This window comes from Malania oleifera, chromosome 8, assembly GCF_029873635.1.
Source record: "Malania oleifera isolate guangnan ecotype guangnan chromosome 8, ASM2987363v1, whole genome shotgun sequence".
In the NCBI taxonomy this organism is placed as follows: domain Eukaryota; kingdom Viridiplantae; phylum Streptophyta; class Magnoliopsida; order Santalales; family Ximeniaceae; genus Malania; species Malania oleifera.
This window is the reverse complement of record NC_080424.1, coordinates 100404928-100427187: the sequence shown is the minus strand read 5'-3', so window position 1 is coordinate 100427187 and position 22260 is coordinate 100404928. Positions and strand designations below refer to the sequence as shown.

Here is a 22260-nt window from a genome sequence, read left to right as displayed (position 1 = left end):
TAAAAAACAAATATCTCCTCAAATAATTTTCAAAATAAAGAGCAATAGATATTTGTAAATGATTTTGAAAATATTTCGCAACTAAAAGCAAATACTAACTTCTCAAGATGTTGCAACGAATATGCAATCTCAGAAGATCTAGTAAAGTCTTCTTAGGATGAACTTATAAGCAAAGTCCTCTAAGAATCCTTTTGGGTTTGACTCTCAACAAAATGAATCAACTTCACAGCAAGGAGAGGGCAAACCTTTCAAACTAAACACTCAAGAACACTTATAGATGATTTTACAACTTTTGAAGGTAAGCTAGAGTATATTATGAGGAGTATGAGCAATGAGAAATATTTTGCTTGTGAGAGAATTTGATTTCTTGTTTTTGCTAATCAATGCTTAATTCTCCCAAATGAGAGGGTATATTTAGACATACCAGAATTTTTGATCGTTGGGGACTTATTAGGGATTGTTAGAACAGTTTAATGATGTTTAAAACATTTTAACCCTGTTTAAAAATATTAACTACGGTAAAAAATTAGGTGCAGCCCGAGAGGTCCGGTCGACCAGAACAAGTTCAATCGACCAGGACTTATATGGTTCGGTCGACCAGGGGGATTTTGAACTAAAAGCCTGGTCGACCAGGAGAAGGTGATTTTTCAAATTTCTGAGGTTCGGTCGATCGGGCCATTTTGAATTGGCAGGTTCGATCGACTAGACTATTGGGATTTTTCCCGATGACCCTCGATCGACTAGGTAATTGGAGTACAAAAGTGGCTCGGTCGACCAGATGGTCAAAATGTTGACCCAGGGAGGTTTCGGTCGACCGGGGCTTTTTGAACTACTTGGTTCGGTCGACCAGGGCCTTGGTCAACTGTTGACCCAAGCCTGGTTCGGTCGATCGAAAGTACACAAAGTGTGCATTTCGGTCCCGTTTTAATACACACAAATCCTAATGAAGTGCTTAACAAACATAGATGCAAATGTGTGTGTCCTAGGGTCATTTATGTCCAATTATGAATGCACCGAAAAAAGTTCGGTGTCGGTCGACCTCTAATCGACCGAAAGGTAAACCTTAAGATCTTTCTACGGTCACTTTTAGTTTGTATCTGGTTTGAACTTACAAAATAAACCATGCATGTGATGTGTGTACTTATTACAAAACAAATATCCTAATTACTATTACATACCAATTTCACCACTTAAAAATATATTACAATTGAAAAACATGGATTGGTCTTCAAGCCTTAAGCTTTCACGTGTTGTTAATGTATCTGCTAATATAGACCTGCACATGAACTGGATATTCATTAAATACAGGAGTATTTGTCATTATCAAAATCGGACGTGACCTATAAGGTCAACACTACCCATTTCTTATTTATTTTTCCTCATTCACGGGTTCGGGTCTCTACATGTAGAATACAAAGAAATACTGATATTTTGTTATGGGAAATGTTATTTTCAGGGTGTTGAGTGGGAAACTCTGCAGGTATAAGGCCAGAATACAGTAAGGGCTTTTCAGAAACTAGGTAAGGGAAATATGCTATGCTAGAGAATTTTTAGAATGTATAACAAAAGATTTTGTATGTATATTTACAAGCATGTTGATCAATTTATTTTTCTAGAATATCATGAGTATTATTATTTCAGAGAAACTACAGACATGCGGCATGAGATTTTAATTACACAGTTGTGTGGCCTGAGTTTGTTATAGTTTAATATGTTGATTATGAAATTTTACAGATATCCAATTATACAAGTTTACTAGCAGAAAGTAAGATTTATAGCATTTTTTAAAATAACATGATTTTTAGACCATAACACTCAGATATAAAATATAGATATAATAGACAAATATTACAGAAATTTCAGAAAGAAATTATAAATATTAGAGATAGATATTACACATAGATATTTCAGATATTACAGTTCAGATTTATAGTGTTATGGTTGTCTTGAAATCATGTTAAAAGTAGCATGATAAGTATATATATAATAGTATTACACAGTATCAGATCCCTAAAGAAATTTCAGATAGATACAGACAACAAAGCACGGTATCGTTGCTATTACAAATAGAGTGCAACCACATAACTTAGATAGTATGTGAATTCCGTTTAACCGCGTCAAGAGAGATTGTAGTCTCCCCAGCAAGCTGGATTGAGGTGGCCGGTTAGACGATGTTAGATTTGGAGATTGTCCGGAGAGATTGCAGTGGACTAAATTGGCGGATGATAGAGATATAGATTGACTTGCCTGGTAGGCCAACCAGAGTAAGTCCAGCCTACGGGCCGCACAACCCTGTCATGAGGGGTTAAATTATGACATACAGATCTCAGGGTATAGCAGAAGTTCATATGTACAGATATATTATATAGCAGCAGTTTATATTATCATATTAGAAGTATGTACAGATAGTAAACTCAAATACACAATTGTATTTTAAATTACATTACATGTGTTTTGTACAGTATATCAGCTTACTCATTTTACAGTATTAGTATTATTTTAGTATATTAAATGTGCAACTTAGCCGCCACACACTAGTGATAGCATATTTCCTCTTATTGAGCATTGTCTCATCCTAGTGACTTACTATTTTTTAGAAGATCTAGTTAGGCGAGCAGATCAGGCTCGTGGGTTGAGATTATCTTGCACTACCCATACTGGAAGGGTAGATGTTTTTAAGATACCAGTGGTTTGGGGTAGATTCCAGGTTTTGGTGATGTCACTGGGTATTTTGTAATATTTACATAAACTATGAGATTTATGGTTTTCTGGTATTGTGTATATGACAGTTTACAGTTTCTTGTATACCGCTGTTTAGGTATATGTAACGTACAGAGTTTCCTTGGTGCTTCTTTGAGCTTGAGATATTTTCAAGAGTATTTCAGACAGATGGTATTTATGTTGTGTATATATGGAAAAAAAAATCATATTAGTAGTAGGTCATTACACAAGGTCTTGCTGGTCGAGCACTTGGTCGAGACTCTCAGTATTTCAATATTTAGTTTAGCTCAGGAACTCGACTTGGTCGCCCCTCAAGGTCTTCCTGGTCTAGCACTTGGTCGAGACTCTCAGTATTTCTGAGCTCAATAAGCTTCAGTATGTCAACTTGGTCGCCTTTGAGGGTCACATGGTCGAACACTTGATCGAACCTTGCATCATTTCTTCTCTAGTCCTAACCTTGGAGTGTGCATCTTTTGCCATGGTCACCCCTTGCGTTAGCTGGTCGCACCACATGATCGAACAAAGCCTTTTTCTCTTTTATGTGTGTTGAGGCATTAAAAGTTTGGCTAGACAGCTGATTTGAGTTTTAAGTATCCCAAATACTCCCTTGGCTTCTCATATTGCTCACTCCTCGGTTTTAACCTTTTTTTCTTGAAACACGAACAAACCTTGCATAACTCCGAAATATGATAATGAAGGGTATATACATAATAAAAGAAGACAAAACAAAGGTAAATGATGGCCTAAAATAATGCATTTTAGGGACTCATCAATTATTATCAATATAAGAACCCGACCCAAGATAAGTGTATTAAATAAATGAGAAAAAGAGAAGGGAAGTTTGAAAGGCAAAATCTGCAGGGCTCATCGACGAGGCGTCTTTGCTCATCGACGAAGCCTCTTGTTTAGCTCACCGACGAGATTTAGTAGCTCGTCGATGAGGAGTTGCTGAGAGATTTTGGGAAATCCCGAAATCTCAGGCTTGTCGACGAGGTCACCGAGGCGTCGACGAACTTCCTTTTGCAGCTCGTCGATGAGAACGTCATCTCGTCGACGAGGCTGGTCGGGTTAAAGACTTATAAATATCTTTTTCACTTGCTTAATGGTTAAGAAAGCTAAAACCTCTCTCTCTCTCTCTCTCTCTCTCTCTCTCTCTCTCTCTCTATAACTTGAATCCTCCCTCTTTCTATCTAGGATTTTAGACCGTCAGTTGCTGGAATCTATGATCAGACGTTACCACGTGGATTAGGAGGAGAATCTCTACATTTATAGAAGATTAGAAATTCGTTTCGAGGATTTTTGGGTTTTGACTTAAAACAGAGGTAAGGGTCCGATTTCAGTTTCGTTTTGGTATATATGTAGTAGTAAGAATTGTAGTGAAGTATAGTTATTGGATGTTTAGGTTTTAGGGGCTCAGTTCAGAGTTTTGGAGCCATAGAGTTAGTATTTTGGTATTTAAAAAAAGGTAAGAGATTTCTGTTTATATCAGTTATTTTTGGGAATCGGAATCGGTAAACATATAGTTTACGATAGTATGTATGTTTTGGTTACTTATTTGGAAAAATCTATAGGGCAAAAATACAGGATTTTCGGGTTACAATTTTTGGAAAAAATTGGGAGTTTCGAATATCATCTCAAGCTCGCACTGATGTTCTGCTGTTGTCATTGTGCTTTCATGTGAATGGTAGCGTTGAAATTTTTTGTCGACAAGTGCTTGCACTCGCGAATTAAACCTTCTGTTGAATTTTCAGTTTGTGAGGATATTCTTTGTGTATTTGTATGTGTTATTATTGAATTTTATGCTGGCCTGTTCTTGCTTTGGTTTTTTTTTTTTTTCAAAATTTCCATCTATCTTCATCAAAACACCCCACTGCTTCACATTGATGGTTGGACGACAAGGGATCCTGCATCCTCTGTTCATAGTTTCACCCCAAAATATAAAAATGTTATACATATATAGTTTGTGCATAACTGTATATTGAATTTTTAAATAAATGTATGAAATATTTGATTGATCCTAAAAAGAAAAAAGGAAAGAAAATTAAAGATACGAATAAGAAAAAAAAGAAGGAGAAGAAGTAAAAAGAGTTTTTAGTTCTTACCATCTCAGATAGCCAAGGAACAGGGGAGGTCTGCATAAAGGCTGTATTTTTAACTTAATTTTCTCCTACCAAGAAAATTAAAGTGTTAGAAAGCTAGAAAAGCTGGAGGGTATTTTGATCAGCACGACACTGAAGGAAGAAGAAAAACATAATGGAAGGATGAAAAACACGTTGTCGAGGGAGAGGAACACGTTCATGCAAATCTTGCCACCCCATTTAGCGAGATTTGAGTCATTTAGCGAGATTTGAGTGCTACGTGTCAAACATGGAAGATTTTTCGTCGTTTAAAACTTGTTGAATCAAGTAATGAGATTATGTAAGCATCATTTTGAGAATAATTTTTTTGAATAGGATGATATTTAATATATTATTTTAAATTAATAATAAATTGAGAAAAACTCAAAGATATTAGAATTTAGAAATTAGAGACAACAATCCTCTTAATCAGGTGCCACGTGTACGCATCTCCATGGGCGCTGACTCGGCAAATCTCAATTCGACCTGAATTACAGACACAAAAGAAACACAATCTTTTGGAAATCCGCGTCTTCTCAATCCAGCCAATCAGAGACAAGAACACTACCGGAAGCAGGCAATCAGAGACCATCACACGGATCGCACTCGCTAAAAAGCCGTTAAAGAAGACCCCAAATCCTCACCTTTCCCCTCCTCTCGCCTCCCCCCACCTCCTAACCGACCTTACGTAGACTCCCTATAAAACTCCAAACGTTCCTTCTTGTCTTTTTTTAATCGTCTCCGACTTCCGTATTTCTCGAAAGATCAAAACCCTAATTTCGAGTACCTCTCTTCGATTTTCTTCCAGGTAAGACTCGATTCATCATGATGTTTAAATTTCTGTAGTGTTGTTTGTTTTGTAGATCTAGTCAATCTTTTTTTCGTTTTTCGATTCCAGACCTCTGAATCGAAATGGCTCGTACGAAGCAAACCGCTCGCAAATCAACTGGAGGAAAGGCTCCGAGGAAGCAGCTTGCCACCAAGGTATGCCTTCGAAATGACTGTTCCTACTGTTTATGCTTGAATTGAATTTTTGTTGTTGATTTTATGATTATTCGCATTGGGGTTCGTCGGTTTCTTTTTTGGAAAACCTAAGAGGACGATTTAAAACAATATGCTTGAGAATTTTGTTCGTGGCTTGCTTGTTTCTAAAACTGGTACTTTGATTTGTTATATATATTTTTTTCTAACATTTTCTCTGTGCTCACGCGAAGGCCGCGAGGAAGTCGGCGCCTACCACCGGTGGAGTGAAGAAGCCTCACCGTTATCGTCCTGGAACTGTTGCCCTTCGGTAGTCTTTACGCTCATATCGTTTCGTATTTATCTATTTCATCTAAGCACTCGTCAGAGGCTTATAATTTGGTGTTATCTTTGCGACAGTGAAATCCGGAAATACCAGAAGAGCACGGAGCTCTTGATTCGCAAGTTGCCTTTCCAGCGCCTGGTGCGTGAAATTGCGCAAGACTTCAAGGTACAACGATTTCTCAATTGTTGGAACATATTTCAATATATTTCAGTTCAAGTTAATGCCCTTCAAATAGACTCAAATCGTTCAGGGGTTTAAATTGGATGTAATCAATTATATTAAATATTCAATTCCCAGAGATTCCACGAAATCTATGGCGATTTCTGCGTAATACATAATTATTGAGTATGTTCTTTTAGATGGCTTCACGTCTTTTTCAGTCCAAACTCCAAAGATCAAATTCCACCAAAAAAAAATAGCCGCTGCAGCAAAAACACTATATTATTTGTTCTCATATTGTTTGTGTCGAGCCTTTTGGAAGATTTTAATCAAATTGCTTTACATGTTTGATGGTTCCAGACGGATTTGAGGTTCCAGAGCCACGCTGTTCTGGCTCTTCAGGAAGCTGCAGAGGCATATCTGGTGGGTCTGTTTGAGGATACCAATCTGTGCGCAATCCATGCCAAGAGGGTCACCATTATGCCTAAGGACATTCAACTTGCTCGTCGAATCCGCGGCGAACGAGCTTGAGCCATCTTTCTCCTAGTTGTCCTCGGGACAAGATTAGTTCTATCATAGTTTCTGGTTTTGTATATTGGCTTTTGCGTACTTCGAATACTCTTTAATTCATGCTTTTTAGAGGCGCAAGCTATTTGCTTGGAACTTATTTCTTTGGTTAGAACACATATTTGATATTGATATGCAGCCAGCTTTTTGCTTCTCGAAGTTTGCCCTGCATCGTTCTTTATTCGGATTGGAAGTTTGTGGTTTCCTCTGCGTGGATTAAAAAGTTCAGAGAGGCTGGGTTTTTGTTACATTTGGATTTAAAATTATTCTCACTGATGATAAGGATTTTGATATGTGATGACAAGAATATTGATAACCAGATTTGATCAAGGGTTGGTGCTTCCTTTTTATCACTTTGGTATATTGTTTTGTCTTGGCTATAGAATGTAAATAATTTTGTTAATGTTCAACTTAATGAATTCGGTTTGGGTTTGTATTGGATTTGAATTTATGTTGAATTTAAAAGGGGAATAAAATTTTTGCTCTTGAAAATGATTAAAGGAAGTAGAATGAAATATCTGTTGATTAGGTGGCTTATTTGTAGTATCAATTGTTGACAAAAAAATATTTTATACAACTAAATAAGCCCTTAGCTTTACTTAATGGGCTGCACGATAATTTCCTTCACCGTCGATGTTTCATTATAAAGTTCAATTTGAAGTTTTGAGATTCACAATTAGGAACCTAGCTCTTTAGTGCCCACTAATCAAAAAATTCTCGTATTAACCCTATTATAAAATATTGTCAATCTCCTATCTTTTCACCAAATCCTATTTTATATGGGGTTGGTATACAAGTTTCAATTATTGATTGGATATTTTAGATTTAATAATTAAATTTAAATTTGTATAAATTTGAATGAAAATAATTATGAAATTTAAACATAATGTATACCCAACCTTCAATATTTTGGCTCGTTGATCATAGAGTCGGAGCAAAAAAAAATATTTTGCATGGGTACAAAAATTTCAATTTTACTCAAAAAGTTAATGTTGTTAAATTTTGGGGGTACTTTTCTTCTTCTTTGTATGTTTTTTTGCTAGGTGCTCTTTGTTTAAATGCGGGATAACAAGCTAATGAAATTTCTAATAATTTTCTCCTTATCAATCAATTACTCTATCTCAATGAAGTTATTTTTTGGGAGAGTCTATCCTTTATTGTGGCATATAATTTATATCGAGTGAAACACATATACAGGGAAGAAAACTACCTACAGTTTCAATTTCAGGAAGAAATCATCGACGATTTTGTTCAACGCTGTTTTTTGAATTTTGAATTAGAAAGATCAATAGATTGGGGATTCAAAGGTAAATCCTCCAGGGATTGATACTGTAGTGGGCCGAGGTGCTAGTGTAACATATAAACTTTCTGATACCAACTATAATATATATAAATGCAACCAGTCCTAACTAGGGAAACTTGGGTGCACCTGCCATTACCAAAATTAAACCATACGACGGAATATTTTTAAAACTTCCAAACTATTTATCAGAGTTCTATTTGCTCCCATATCTGTTTATATATTACAATCCCAAAATAAGAAAATAAGATATCTGGTATTTCACCAGTTCCGATAACCACTCCCAGAAGTGTACACTAGGTACGGTTCCTTGGAGGACCTGAAAAATAATTTGTATAATGGGGTGAGACACTTCTTAGTAAGACGGATTATATTACTATCAGTGTGTGGTTAGCATGAGTTCTCGTGTGAATATATATGAAATAACATTTAAATTGCATATCTAAAAATACATAATTCTGAATAATAAACTGTCAGCTCAGTATAACCCTTTTATAGTAAATTTGCTCATACATGCATAAAAGATACAACATGAACTGTTGTATTAGCGTCGTCATGCTATCTTATACTCATACGACATGCTTTCCCCCATGGCGGTCCGAAGATTGGATTTAGCTCTTGGCCAGCCAACCATAGTTGAGTCAGAAAAGGTAGTAAACTATTTGTGGTGGTTGAGATGGGATTCTCCAAAGCTTCGCACCTTACCAACCCATTAGTTTAGGTTGGAAGAAAAGCAATGGCTGTGCGTGTTCCTTTTATGAATTAAGTCTTCCTCATTAGTGAGAGTGTCCTTTCACTAATTAAGTTTTATTTGAAGTGTGCTTGAGATTTTTGTTACTACATTGTGATTGATACTGTTATTTTGACACAAAGATCTTTTCACATACACTCTCACGAACTGATTGTCATATTTGCATTAATCTTTGAGAGTAGACATTAAAATTACACTGACCTTATCATATCTTATCATTTGGTAGTGTGTTGATTATATTGGTACATCTTTACTTGTGGAAGAAACATTTCTTTGTACACAAAATTTCATATAAATTTGTTGTATTCCAGGCACGGGCCTGAAAAAGGGAGACTAACCCTGTTGAATAGTCCCGGATTGACTTAGACCTGATTAGAAAAGTTAGGTGTACCGTCTTGGTAAGGTGTAGGTTGAGGTCAGTCTTGCTAATTGACCTAGTTGTAATTGGTGCCGCTTCACCTGTTAAGTGAGCTTATAGTGTAATCCTTGTGTGGGTGTGCCAAGGCAGGGACGTAGGCAGTTTGCCGAACCTCGATAACATTTATGGTGTCGTCTCCTTTATTGCTTTATTGTGCATGCTTGGTTAAATCTCCATTGCAGTTTAAATTCCGTTGTATATTTACATTGATTTATTTTATATGCACTAGATTGACCTTTAGTTGTGTATTACTACTACTGACTGATTGACTTAGAGATGAAATTTTAAATCTCCAATTCACCTCCCTTTTGGGATTGCACCAAAGCTAACAGTCAAACTATTACAACAATAATAGTATCATGTTAAAGGGGTTTCAATGTAGTGACCGTCAATAAAATATAACATAATAAATAAAGATTGTCAACCCGAACCCGTGGGTAACAGGGAAACCTGTCAAACACAGCGGAATTCTACAAAATAGTAAACATAAAATCCAAACATCCATCCATAGAGCATAATACCAGAGCTTTCTATAATGTTATAACACTGTACTTCTATACATTCTCGTATACATCACAATATCTTTAAGGTCAAACACAAAATAACTCTGACCATATCACAAAATCTTACCCTCCTCACAGGGTAATCTCATTAGGTCAACGGTGGCCTTAACTCGCCGGTCTCTCAGGGGTTCCTGAAAAATTAATTAAGTTTGGGGGTGAGACACTTCTCAATAAGGGAAAATAAACTAAATACAGTTGTGTGACAACATGAACATTTAAGGCATTTTTACGTATACAGTACATTTTATATTTTCATAAAAATTCATCATATCATACGGAATAATCACATGCTTTCATATTTTCCAATAAGTCCTGTCATGCATAAAACATCTGTTATAGCTGAATAGTACTAAAAATATAACCAGGATGAATAGTTAGCTGGTGTCGTGTATTACCCCCCATGACAGGTTGTGCAGCTCGAAGGCGGGACCCGACAATGGTTGGCCGACCACTGCAGAGTCAAATATGTTTGTAAGTACGATGGACCCGCCACACCCTGGTCCGGACTGCGAGGTGGACGTCTACACTCTACTGAAAGCCACATCGACTATCCATCTCCCATCCCCTCGTGGGATGGTTAGCATTAATTTGACGTAGATATCTGATCTACACATATAGCTACGGTACCGAACCCCTGAACTGAACTAAACTAACATCCTGGTTGTGATAACATATAATACATGACCATTTATAATATCATTATGGCCTTCTGCAGAAAATATAGTAATTACGGCCTCATTTATTCCCTTACCTAGCTACTGATAAAGCCCCTAAAATTTCTTAGCCTGACTCCCGTAGGATTTCCTACTCAATACCCTGAAACTCAAAACTTCCAGTATTAAACATCAGTATTTTCATGCGTACATCAATTCCTATAACTATCACAAAGTCTAATTTGGCTTGAAAAACCTTACCTCAACTTAGGGATGATTTCCAACTAGCTTTCACCAGCGATCTGCTCCGGTAGATTTGGAGAGAACTTCCCCATGAGCGTTGTGGTGACTTCAGATCGTCGATCCGGCGTAAAAATGACCCAAAAACGAAGAGAGAGAGAGAGAGAGAGAGAGAGAGAGAGAGAGAGAGAGAGAGTGGAGAGGAAGCTTAAAAATGAAGTTAAAATCTGATTTTCCATATATATAGAGCCAGATTCGTCGACGAGTCCTTCATTAAATTCGTCAACAAGACCTTATATTCGTCGACGAAATTTAGGCTGTCTCAGAACTGCTCTCGGTATTTTCTCGTCGACGAAATTCTTAAAGCCTTCGTCGATGAAACCCTGTGTTCGTCGACGAATCCAGGCAATTTTTTAAAATTATTTTTATCCCCCAAATGCAATGTTGTGTTCGTTGACGAAGTCTACGACCTCCTTTTGTTTCTATTTCTATTTATTTCCCTCTTAATTAGACAAATTCCATTTTATTCGGGTCATTACATTCAAGGTCTTAATGTAAATTTAAAATATATAATAATTCATTTTCAATATCCTACTTGTAATTTTTAAGTTTCAACTCATGCAAGGAAAAGTCATCCTTGATTACTCATTGTGCTAATTCAAAAGTTTTATTAACTTTGTTTTAACGATAACAAACTATTTAAAATTTCTAGCTTTGTTTTTAAGTTGTGATTAAATAAAACTTAAAGCTATTAGTGTGGAAGAATGAAGGAGATCAAATATTTTTATTTGTTTATTTTGTATCTATTTATATCAAAATTATAATATTGTGCATACTTATATTGCTTAGGGCTATTAAATTATGAGACAATAAATAAAAAGATAAAAAATATTAACCTCTCTTAAAATTTGGCAAGAATATACAAATCTATTTGGAGGTTTCAAAAATTCCATGTTCTTCTCTCGAATTTCCAAAAATTTTAGACCTTCTTCTTCTGCATTTGATTTTTGGTACACCTTTATACCCCTCAAAAGTCTTATATTTTTGCAAAATATAAAGAGAGATGTGCGTTCTTTTTGACAAACATTGTATGAAATTTTAAAAAATTTTAAAACTTTAAAAAGGGTTCTTAAAGAAAATTAATACTTTTTTTGTCAAATCTTGGCCCGTCTCTTTTGCCCTAAATAAAATAGAATATAAAATACTAATATGAGATACTCTGCACGGCCCAATTTACACCCGGACAATAAAATAGAATATAATTATTAATAATAAAGCAATTTATACACAAACAAAAGGTCCCAAAAGATACATTTGACTCATTTCTTTAATCGGGTTTTTCAAACTCCACTCCATAAGATAACAATCCTCCTAATCAGGATGCCGCGTGGACGCATATCTATGGGCAGTGACTCGGCTGAGTTGGCAAATCTCAACTCGACCTCAATCGCACATACAAAAGAAACACAAGCTTTTTATGAATCCGCGCCTCCCAAAACCAGCCAATCAGAGGCGAGAACACCGACAGAAGCAGCCAATCAGGGACCATCACACGGATCGCAATCGCCATAAAGCCGTTGAAGTGGACCACTAATCCTGGCCTTCGCTCTCCTCCCTTACTATAAAAGACCGAACATTCCCTCCTTTCTTCTTTTTATCGTCTCCGGCTTCCTTGTTTCTTCGAAAGAGCAAAACCCTAACTTCGAGATCTTCTTCCAGGTATGATTCCATCGATCTTTTATCTTTAAAATTTCAGTAGTATCGTTTCTTTGTTTGTTCGTGGATCTATAGTCGATCTTTTTATTTTTCGATTTTGGGTTCCAGGCCTCTGAATCGAAATGGCTCGTACGAAGCAAACCGCTCGCAAGTCAACCGGAGGAAAGGCTCCGAGGAAGCAGCTCGCCACCAAGGTGTGCCTTCGATTTGATTGTTCTCCTTCTGTTTAATCGGCTGCTTTGTTTTTTTGTTCATTATTGAATTTTTGTTCTTGATTTAATGATTATTCGAATTTGGGTTAGTCGGCTTCGTTTGGGAAAACCTAAGAGGCGATTTCAAACAATTTGCTTGAGATTTTTTTGTTTTTTTTTTGGCGCGTTTCTCTTTGAAAATTTGAACTTTAGATTTGCTGCTATACTCTTTTGTAACGTTTTCTTTATGGATTTCCGTGAAGGCTGCGAGGAAGTCGGCGCCTACGACCGGCGGAGTCAAGAAGCCTCACCGTTATCGTCCCGGAACTGTTGCCCTTCGGTAATCTTTTCGCCCACCCGGTTCAATATTTATCCATTTCATCTAATCAATCATTGTGAAGAAAACTTGAATATTCGTACCTTCTGGTAACAGTGAAATTAGGAAATACCAGAAGAGCACAGAGCTCCTGATTCGCAAGTTGCCTTTCCAGCGCCTGGTGCGTGAAATTGCTCAAGATTTCAAGGTACGACAATTTCTCCGTCATTGGAATCATACATGAGTGCAATTCAATTCAAGTTAATGCACTTCAATTCGATTCAATGGTTTAAAGTCTAACTTGGCGGTAATAATTGGATTTGATATCCCAATCTCAGAGATTCGCACGGAATCTGTTCCGTAATATTTGATTCTTGAGTTTGTTCATTTTAAATGTCTTCAATTCTTTTCCTTCATAAGATCAAATGACCCTGAAAAAAGGGGAAAACATAATACCTCTGCTATTGTTTATTTCTAGCTTTTTCGGAGTTCTTAATCCAAATTTCCTTGCATGTTTGATTGTTCCAGACGGATCTGAGGTTCCAGAGTCACGCTGTTCTGGCTCTTCAGGAAGCTGCAGAGGCATATCTGGTGGGTTTGTTTGAGGATACGAATCTGTGCGCTATCCACGCTAAGAGGGTCACCATTATGCCCAAGGACATTCAGCTTGCTCGTCGAATCCGCGGTGAACGAGCTTGAATTATCTTTCTCCTAGTTTGCCTCTGGGCAAGATTTCCATGATTCTTGATTAGTTCTATCATAGGTTCTGGTTTTGTATATATGCTTTTGCATACTTCGAAAACTCCCTTTGGTAATTTCTTGCTTTTGTAGGGGACAAACAATTTGCTTGAAACTTCTTTCGTTTTGTTGGAACACAAATTTGATATTGGTATGTAGCTTTTAGTTGGCAAATCTTGTTCTTTGGGGCTCACCTTATGACAATAAACTCACCTCGTGACAATAAAAATTTGGTCTCGTAGTTGAGTTGAGGTTTTTGATGACAGGATTTGGAATATCGGTAACCTGATTTGATTATGGTTTATACTAAACCTTACCATCACTTGTTCGTCACTCTGATCGTTGATGTGCTTTGGCTCGTAAGCCATAAATGATATCTATACCATCAAATAATCATAAATCCATCGATTTAGTTGACTGCTGCTGAAATTATCATGCTTCTTAGTAAACAGTAATATAAAGGATATGTACAGTAATGTTCTTAGCGTACCAGGAGAAAGGGGAACAAAGTCCCAGTAAAAAACGCAAAGCATTGCACCCAAGAGGCAAGCCAACTTGGCCTCCCAAACAAATCTGTTACAAGAAATAACCATCAACGTAAGCACATTAATATGGAAATAGATTATATTTGTCATACACAATTCTATATGTTTGTGTTTTGATTTTCGTTGTCAAGCTATCTGATTCTGCCATAGGAGGAATGCCATGGCAGTGGTCATTTTAGAGCTGCTTTCAAAGTAGACATTCCTTCTTAAGCCAATATCTGATAGTATCCCACACCTACTTGGTTATCTGATTCTGCCATAGGAGGAATACCATAGCAGTGGTCATTTTAGAGCTGCTTTCAAAGTAGACATTCCTTCTTAAGCCAATATCTGATGGTATACCACACCTATTTGGTTATTCTGCATTTAAAGAATTGGTGGTCTATAGTTTCAGTTTCATCTCTACAGTAAACACAAATTTTATCCACACCATACCCATCTAGTTTGTCGAGTGAACAGCTTCCCTTTAATATCCAACCACAAGGGTCTGGTTTTCTCTTATTATAGAATATTGATTATAGGGTCTGGTTTTGCATATATTTTGGTTTCAATTTGTTTTTGTGCTGCTCTTTGCTTTGTTTATCGGGCAAAAAATAGTATATTTCAATAATAATTATTAGTTATTCAAGATTTATGCACATGATTAGAGTAATTGATGTTAACAAATATTTGTCAGTTAACTGGTTTATTTGTAATTAAAAAGATGATTTGAGGGATCTAATGTGAATTGTGAAAATTGAAGTGTTTTTTTTTTTTTAAGAGATGAAAAAGAGACAAATTTGTTAGTTTATTATGCGGGAGGGAGAAAATAAAGGAGGTGCCATTTGTTTTTGGTTTTTATTATTGAGTTGGACTTTTAAAAATTTTGGACTTGTTTGGTTGTGTAAAATAGTTTGTTTTAAATTTTTGTATTTCACAAATTGTAGTAATTTAATGTTCTAATTGAATTTGTATGTAAAAGGTTGAAGTAAAGGGTTGGCTTGTGTAATATAGTTTATTTTTATTTCTAAATTTCATTAATAATTATAAAAAATGTTGTGCAAATGAATGTATAGTGAAAATAAATGATCTTACAATGTAACAATTAATAGTAACAAAAATAGTTTATTTTTTATCTTTAAATTTCATTAATATATGAAAGTAATAAAAAAAATGATTTAAAAATTTATATGATTGGGCAATGATTACATTGATGGGAACAAATAGTAGTGATTTTTTATTATTTTTTGTCAAAAGACATGGATTATAACATATAATATGTATATATAACCACCTTAGAGGTTTTTCTCTTGAAACTCAACATATACAACTTCTTAGTTAAAAATTTGAAAACTAGTGTTGCTTAATAGAGCAAAAATTGTTGATAGTTACAAACATATCGTTAATGGTTTGATGTTGAGATCAAACAGTTGATGTAACATTACAAATCAATTGACTATTTCTTTTGATTTTGCTAAAATTGTTGATGGTTTTAGGCAAACTTGTCGGCAATTTAGTTTTGCAGACCTAGATTCTTTGTTTTCAACTATGTTCTTTTGTAAATGTGTTTGACTCAATATATGAGTAACATATTACAACAATCTCTATTTTGATGAATACACACCTTTAAGGAGAAAATTGAAAACATAACAAGCTGCTCTACTTGGGTCAATAGTCCACCTCTTGTTTAGTAATTGGTGACATTAAGCAAATTCAAGTAATGTTTGAACTTATTCATGGTAATAGGTTTTGTCAATACATTTGTTGCATTTTTAAAAGTGTAAATTTCTCAAGCACAAGTTCACTTGAAGAAATCAACTCTTGAATTTTATGAAATCTCACATCTATATGTTTGGTTCTTGCATGAATTACGTTCTTCTTCGTCAAATAGATTGCACTTTGATTGTCACAACACAGTTGAACCCTACCTTGCTGTATATCTAGCACCTTGACTAAATCTGTAAGCCATAAAACTTGCTTGACAGTTTCGGCGATTGTCATATACTTTAACTCAGTTGTTGATAATGCAACCAGAGATTGTATTATGGACTTCTAACGAATAGGCCATCTCACAAGGGTGAACGCATACCCAGTTGAAGACCTCTTGTCATCTAGATCTCTTGTATAATCTGCATCTACATATCCCACGATTGATGGATCACTTTGTGGCCTGTTGAACATGATAACATAGTGAGAAATACTCTGCAAGTATCTAAAAATCCATTTGATTGCATCTTAATGCTGTTTACTTGAATTTGAAAGAAATTTACTTATCACGCTATCAGTTTGTGCTAGGCTTGGTTTTGTATATACCATAGCATACATTAAATATCTTATTGCACTAGCATATGAGACCTTTGACATATCACGGATATCATCATCTGTCCTTGGGCATTGAGTAGTAGAAGATTTAAAATGATTTGCTAACGGTGCACTTATCGGTTTTGCATTTACCATGCTAAACCTCTCCAACACTTTCTTTAGAGAGCTGTCCTAAGATAACCATAATCTCCTTGCAGCTCCGTCTCTGCGAATCTCAATCACAAGAAATTTCTTGACTGCACCTAAATCTTTGAAGTCAAACTCTTTAACTCAACAAAGTCTTTAACCGATCAGTCATATCCTTTGCAACAATTAACATGTCATCAACATAAAGTACCAAAAAAAAAAAGAGAGAACCATCCTCAAGACTCTTCACATACACACAACAATCATACTCATATCTCCTATAGCCTATCCGAGTCATGTAGGAGTTTGTACCAGTACCTCATAGATTGCTTCAGCTGGTAAAGTGACTTCGTCAGTTTACAAACCAAATACTCCTTTACAGGTTGACTAAACCCTTCTAGCTGTGCCATTTAAATCTAATCCTCCAAATCACCATTGAGAACATTTGTTTTTACGTCCATTTGCTCTAAATGCATATCGTAATGCGCCTCCAATTCCAACACTACCCCGATGGATGTGTGTTTGACCACGGGAGAAAAAATTTCATCATAATCAACTCATTTCTTCTGCGAGTAACCCTTTGCTACTAACTGAGCCTTGAACTTCTGACATTTCTTTTCTGATATTGCTTCTTCTTCCTATACACCCATTTGCAACCTATTGCCCTCGTCCCTTCTAGAAGTTCCACCAAATCCCACGTCTAATTCTTATGCAATGACTCCATTTCCTCCACCATAGCACCCATCCATCTACTTTTTTACTGGTTGTGCACCACCTCTTGAAACGTAGTTGGATCCTTGCAGCTGATAATGAGAACATAAGATACCACATCATCAAATTCATACCTGAGCGGTAGCCTAATAGTGCATCTGGGTTTGTATATAGCGATACCGTGATCACCACCTTGTTTGCCATTGGATCCGACAACTTGAACCCTTTCACACCTTTCTGATATTTTAGAAAATTGCAATGTTTAGATTTTGCATCAAGCTTTTATCTCTCTTTACTAGAAAAACACTTCAATCTGGAGTAGTCTATTGCATTACCTGTCCATACCTTGATTACACATCAAAGTTGCGGAATTAAATATTTAAATTCATGCATTAGAGATTATAATTTTAATTAAATGCTTAATTATATTCAATATTTTAACATTGTGCTCAATTTATAATATTTGAGTTTTTATTCGATAATTTACAGATTTTGGTATTTTATTATTGTAAGATAATTTTTGGACATTGAAGTTGAAATTAAAGTGTATGTGGGTTATGTGTGAGCTTGAGTTCGAGAAGAAGCCATGCAATCTATTAATTTTTTGGAAGCCGAGCCATGTAGGGAATTTGGAAGAGTCGTATGCACAAGAATGAAGCGCACGTGCATGAAGCCTTGCATGGAATCAAATGAGCTGGGTGGAGAATCTTAAAGAGGCCCATGCATTGAATTGACCACGTGAATGGGTCATGCATGTGAGCCCGCATGTGATTAAACCTAAGGGCCGTGCATGTGTGTCATGTGCTTGCTAAAAGGCCGAATGGTGGGCTTTGAAACAACAGGACACGTGGGCTTAACGTGAGTTAGAGCACAATTAATGAGACCCATGCATGCAACATTAAGGAGTCGTGAAGGAGGCCGGGTGTGAAGAAGATAAGGCCATGCACACAAGAAGGAGCCATGCACGCTTGTAAATCAAAGCCCATGAAAGGGCTAGCTGGGCCGTGCACAGGAAGAAAGTGGATGGGGGGAAACATGCGCTGGATTGGAAAAGGAATGAAGGGCTTTATATCCATGGGCTGATGTGACCACGTGAGGGCCACATGCAGCATGCGGTAGCTTTTGGGTGCGTGAGGCAGCTTATAAAAAGGGGTTTCATAGGGGTTTTGAGTGGGGGGGATGCCGTGGGAGGTCAGCGGTCTGCGCTGGTTCGCAACCAGCGCCGCAAGGGAGTCTTCACACAGAAGAAGGGGTGTCTTAGGTCTCTCAATTCGCTAGTCTTCTCCGGTGCTACCGTCTCTCAGATTTCTCAGCTCTCTCGTCATCTTCGACACTCTCTCGTCTCCTCCGACATTATCTCAGTCTCCGGTTATCTTCTTAAGCCGTTTCGAAGTGCTTCTCTCTTCTCCAGTTCTTCTCTCTCTCTCTCTCTCTCTCTCTCTCTCTCTCTCTCTCTCGTTTAGTCTGTTTTATGATTATTTTTTTTCTTTCCCCTCTTTTGAAGTATTGGCAGAAGTTATTTTTTTTTTCTTCTTTTTGCAATAGTAAGTTTTTTTTATCTCTCTCTTCTCTTCCCTTTATTCTCTCGTCTCTTACATAATTTTTACGTAATTAGTATTGGGTTTGTGTTTTAATTAAAATCTTGAAAGTTTAAATGTTTGTTTGGTTGTCATTAAAGTTTAAGTTTTTATTTTATATTATCTTTGGAATGAATTTTGGATTGAGTTATGCTTCATTGGTAAGCCTGGCTTGCTCTTTTTAAAATCTCAAGTTCGTTTTTGTGTGAGTGGATTTTTGGATTTAATTAGTCTTTGTTTAAGTCATTACTCGGTTACTCCTTAATTCAGTTAGTGTTTGATTGAGGTTTTTAGGGGTGAATGCTTCAGTTAAGTGGTAAAGTTTCCGTTTTGGTCTTTTGTCTGAAATTTCAAATGTAGGGTCTTTTTTCGATCTGAACATTTAACGTAAGATTTAATTACTTCTTGTTATTTTATGCGTGTTAGGTTTATAGTTTAATTTTTGTGTCATTTCAATTGCATCACAAAAATCTCAAAAATCCAAGAACCCAAATTTGAACTGTGTTCAGTAAACTTTTCTTTTATTAATTTCTTTTGGATTTGCACAAAATTTGGAATTAAATTGCATTCCTCGAGGAGATGATCAGACCCTTAGGCTAATTATTACATGACTAAATTCCAATACTTGGGATAGCTTTTGCGTTCATTTTTAGAGTGAGTCATACCTCCTCTGCAACTATTCCCTTTAGTGACACCCTTGGTGATTGGTTAACCAAGAAACACGCCATACTCCCTGTCTCGACCCAAAAGTTCTTTGCTAGTCATGCATTCAACTGAAGACACTGAGCTCTCTCAGCTAACGTTCGATTCATTCTTTCTGCCATACCATTCTGTTGTGGTGTCTAGCGTACTATAAAATGTATCCTTATGCCATGGTACTCACAAAACTCTATGAACCTTGAATTAGCGTACTCAGTTCCATTGTATGACTTGAGGCATTTAATTCACCTCTTGGTATGGTTTTCCACCTCACATTTCCATAATTTAAACTTGAAAAATGTCTTTGACTTGTGCCGCATGAAGTACACCCAGATCCACCTTGTGATGCTACTTTTACCGGTCCCTAAACGTCTGAATGAATGTAGTCAAGAATACCCTCTGTCTTGTGAGTTGCTATTTTGAATTGCACCTTGTTCTATTTCCCAAGAACACAATACTTGTAGAAATTCAGCCTGCATGTTTCGATACCCTTCAAAATATTTCACTTATGAAGTTCCTTCATTCCATGCTCACCCATATGTCCTAACCGCATATGCCACAAAACAGTATTATCTAACTCTATTGACTTTTTGAGTCCGATTCCTATTTTGATGCTGACAAATCACAAGTATCTCATGTGTCCATTTAGTATTTTTGAACAGGTTCATGATTCAGTACACACATGAGGTAAAGGAAATGGAAGACTGGAGGAACATAAAGATCATATTATTTGGCGTATTCCATGAAGACTAAAGAGTAAAAGACAAAGACATTCATTTTAAGTTATATTGCATTTAGTTTTTTATTATTTGGTTTGTAATAATGCATGCATTTGCATGATATGGATGAAAGCTCAGAACGATCGTAGATAGACCCTAGGAATCAACACTCTTCACAGAAAACCTTTTCTTAAAAGACTAAAATCATACAAAAGGTTTAGATATAATTTAGGATCAAATTAGGGGCAAAAACTTCGGTCGACCGACGTTGGAGTTTTTGGGTTAATTAAATAGCTCCTCGATCGACCGACCCAGTAAGGTTCAAATCACCACGGTCGACCGAACACTCTATTGGTTAAATAATCAAAATGTTGACTAAGTCACGGTCGACCGAACCCTTGGCAGTATAAATGCCTCGATCGATTGAACAGGCCAAAAGTCAACATGTTGACTTCGCTAGGTCGACCGTTATGTTTTGAACGCACCTTCCTCAGTCAACCTAACCATAAAGTCTCTGACACTTTAACAACTTGGTCGACCAAATACATGGTTCAAAATAGCTTTGGTTGATTGAACCTACAAAGGGTTCAGAATCACCCTAATACAGTCGGCCATATCCATAGTTCAAAAGTGGCACGGTTGACCGAGCTTAGCAAAATGGTCGATCGAACCTTGAATATGGTCGACCAAACCTCTCTGGTTGGCAAAATTTTTACCGTAGTAAAACGAGATTAATTTTAATTAAACATTATTAATATTTTTCTAAAATGACCTCCGTGTCCCTAACGGTCATATTTTCCTGAAATTCTATATATACCCCTTCATTTGCTTAGATTAGCAACTTTGATTAACTCCAAATTTCTCTCTAATTATTTGTTAATCAAAGTTCCCCCAAAATACTTTTTATTGTTAAAATCATTTTTTTGGGCAAAATCTTTTTTACAAATTTGTCTAATTCTCTTTCATATTTTTATTTCAAAATCATTTTTGAAGAGTATTTTATTTAAGGCATTTTATTTGCATATACTCTCACTTAACACTTAATCTTTGAAAAATATTTTTGAGAGTATTGTTTAGGTTTTCTTTCAGTTATTTCCTTGATAAATATTTTTGGGAGAAAATTATTTATAACACAAATATTTTCTTGAGCTTAAATTCCTAGATTCTCCAAATATTCTTTATTTGTAAAAATATTTATAGGAGAACATAATACTCTTTTTTCATATATATTTTATTTGTGCAAATTTATTTAATAACACCCTTTTTCTATTGAGCATAACTGTCATTAGAGAGTGCATATATTTGAGCTTGTAATGTGTATATCTCTGCTTGTATTTTAGAAGCATGTTTCATGTACAAAAATTATTTTTATTATACCGGTTGGGTTTAACTCGGAATTGAACTAGGGAGTCTCAGTTTCGTAAGTAAGACTAGTTGGGTTCAACCCGAAAATTGAACTGGGGAGTCTCCGCCCCGTAAGAGAGACAAGTTGGGTTCAACTTTATAATTGAACTGTGGTTTACCTTACCCTGTAAGAAAAGGTTGTAACGATTTCTCCTCCGCTCGTTTAAGTGAGCAGGAATAGTGCAATCCTTGGGGGTATGCTCAAGGCGGGGACGTAGGCTAGTTTGGCCAAACCTTAATGACAAATATCGTGTGTCGCTCTCTCCTTATCTCATTTATTTTCTACACCTAAATTTCCAAATTTGTATGCTTGCTTGTTCACTGTTATAATTATTTGCATGCACACATTTAATTTAAATGAGATATGCTGCACACGTGTATGTCTGTACTGATAGCTTAATCATTTTACATACACGTTTTTA

At 36.2% G+C, this 22260-nt stretch overlaps 2 protein-coding genes across 2 annotated transcripts; both read left to right on the top strand.

The window, feature by feature from the left end:
• The first annotated feature begins 5337 nt into the window (after positions 1 to 5337).
• Positions 5338 to 7024, top strand: LOC131161561 (histone H3.3). Its single transcript, XM_058117398.1, has 5 exons — positions 5338 to 5646; positions 5737 to 5822; positions 6053 to 6129; positions 6219 to 6309; positions 6664 to 7024. The coding sequence occupies exons 2-5, from the start codon at positions 5751 to 5753 to the stop codon at positions 6832 to 6834; spliced, it is 411 nt and encodes a 136-aa protein (XP_057973381.1). The 5' UTR covers positions 5338 to 5646; positions 5737 to 5750; the 3' UTR covers positions 6835 to 7024.
• Positions 7025 to 12280: 5256 nt separating this feature from the next.
• LOC131161562 (histone H3.3) lies at positions 12281 to 13930 on the top strand. The gene is made up of 5 exons (XM_058117399.1): positions 12281 to 12514; positions 12620 to 12705; positions 12966 to 13042; positions 13136 to 13226; positions 13547 to 13930. Exons 2-5 carry the CDS (start codon positions 12634 to 12636, stop codon positions 13715 to 13717), a joined length of 411 nt encoding a protein of 136 aa, XP_057973382.1. The 5' UTR covers positions 12281 to 12514; positions 12620 to 12633; the 3' UTR covers positions 13718 to 13930.
• The last annotated feature ends 8330 nt before the right edge of the window (positions 13931 to 22260 follow it).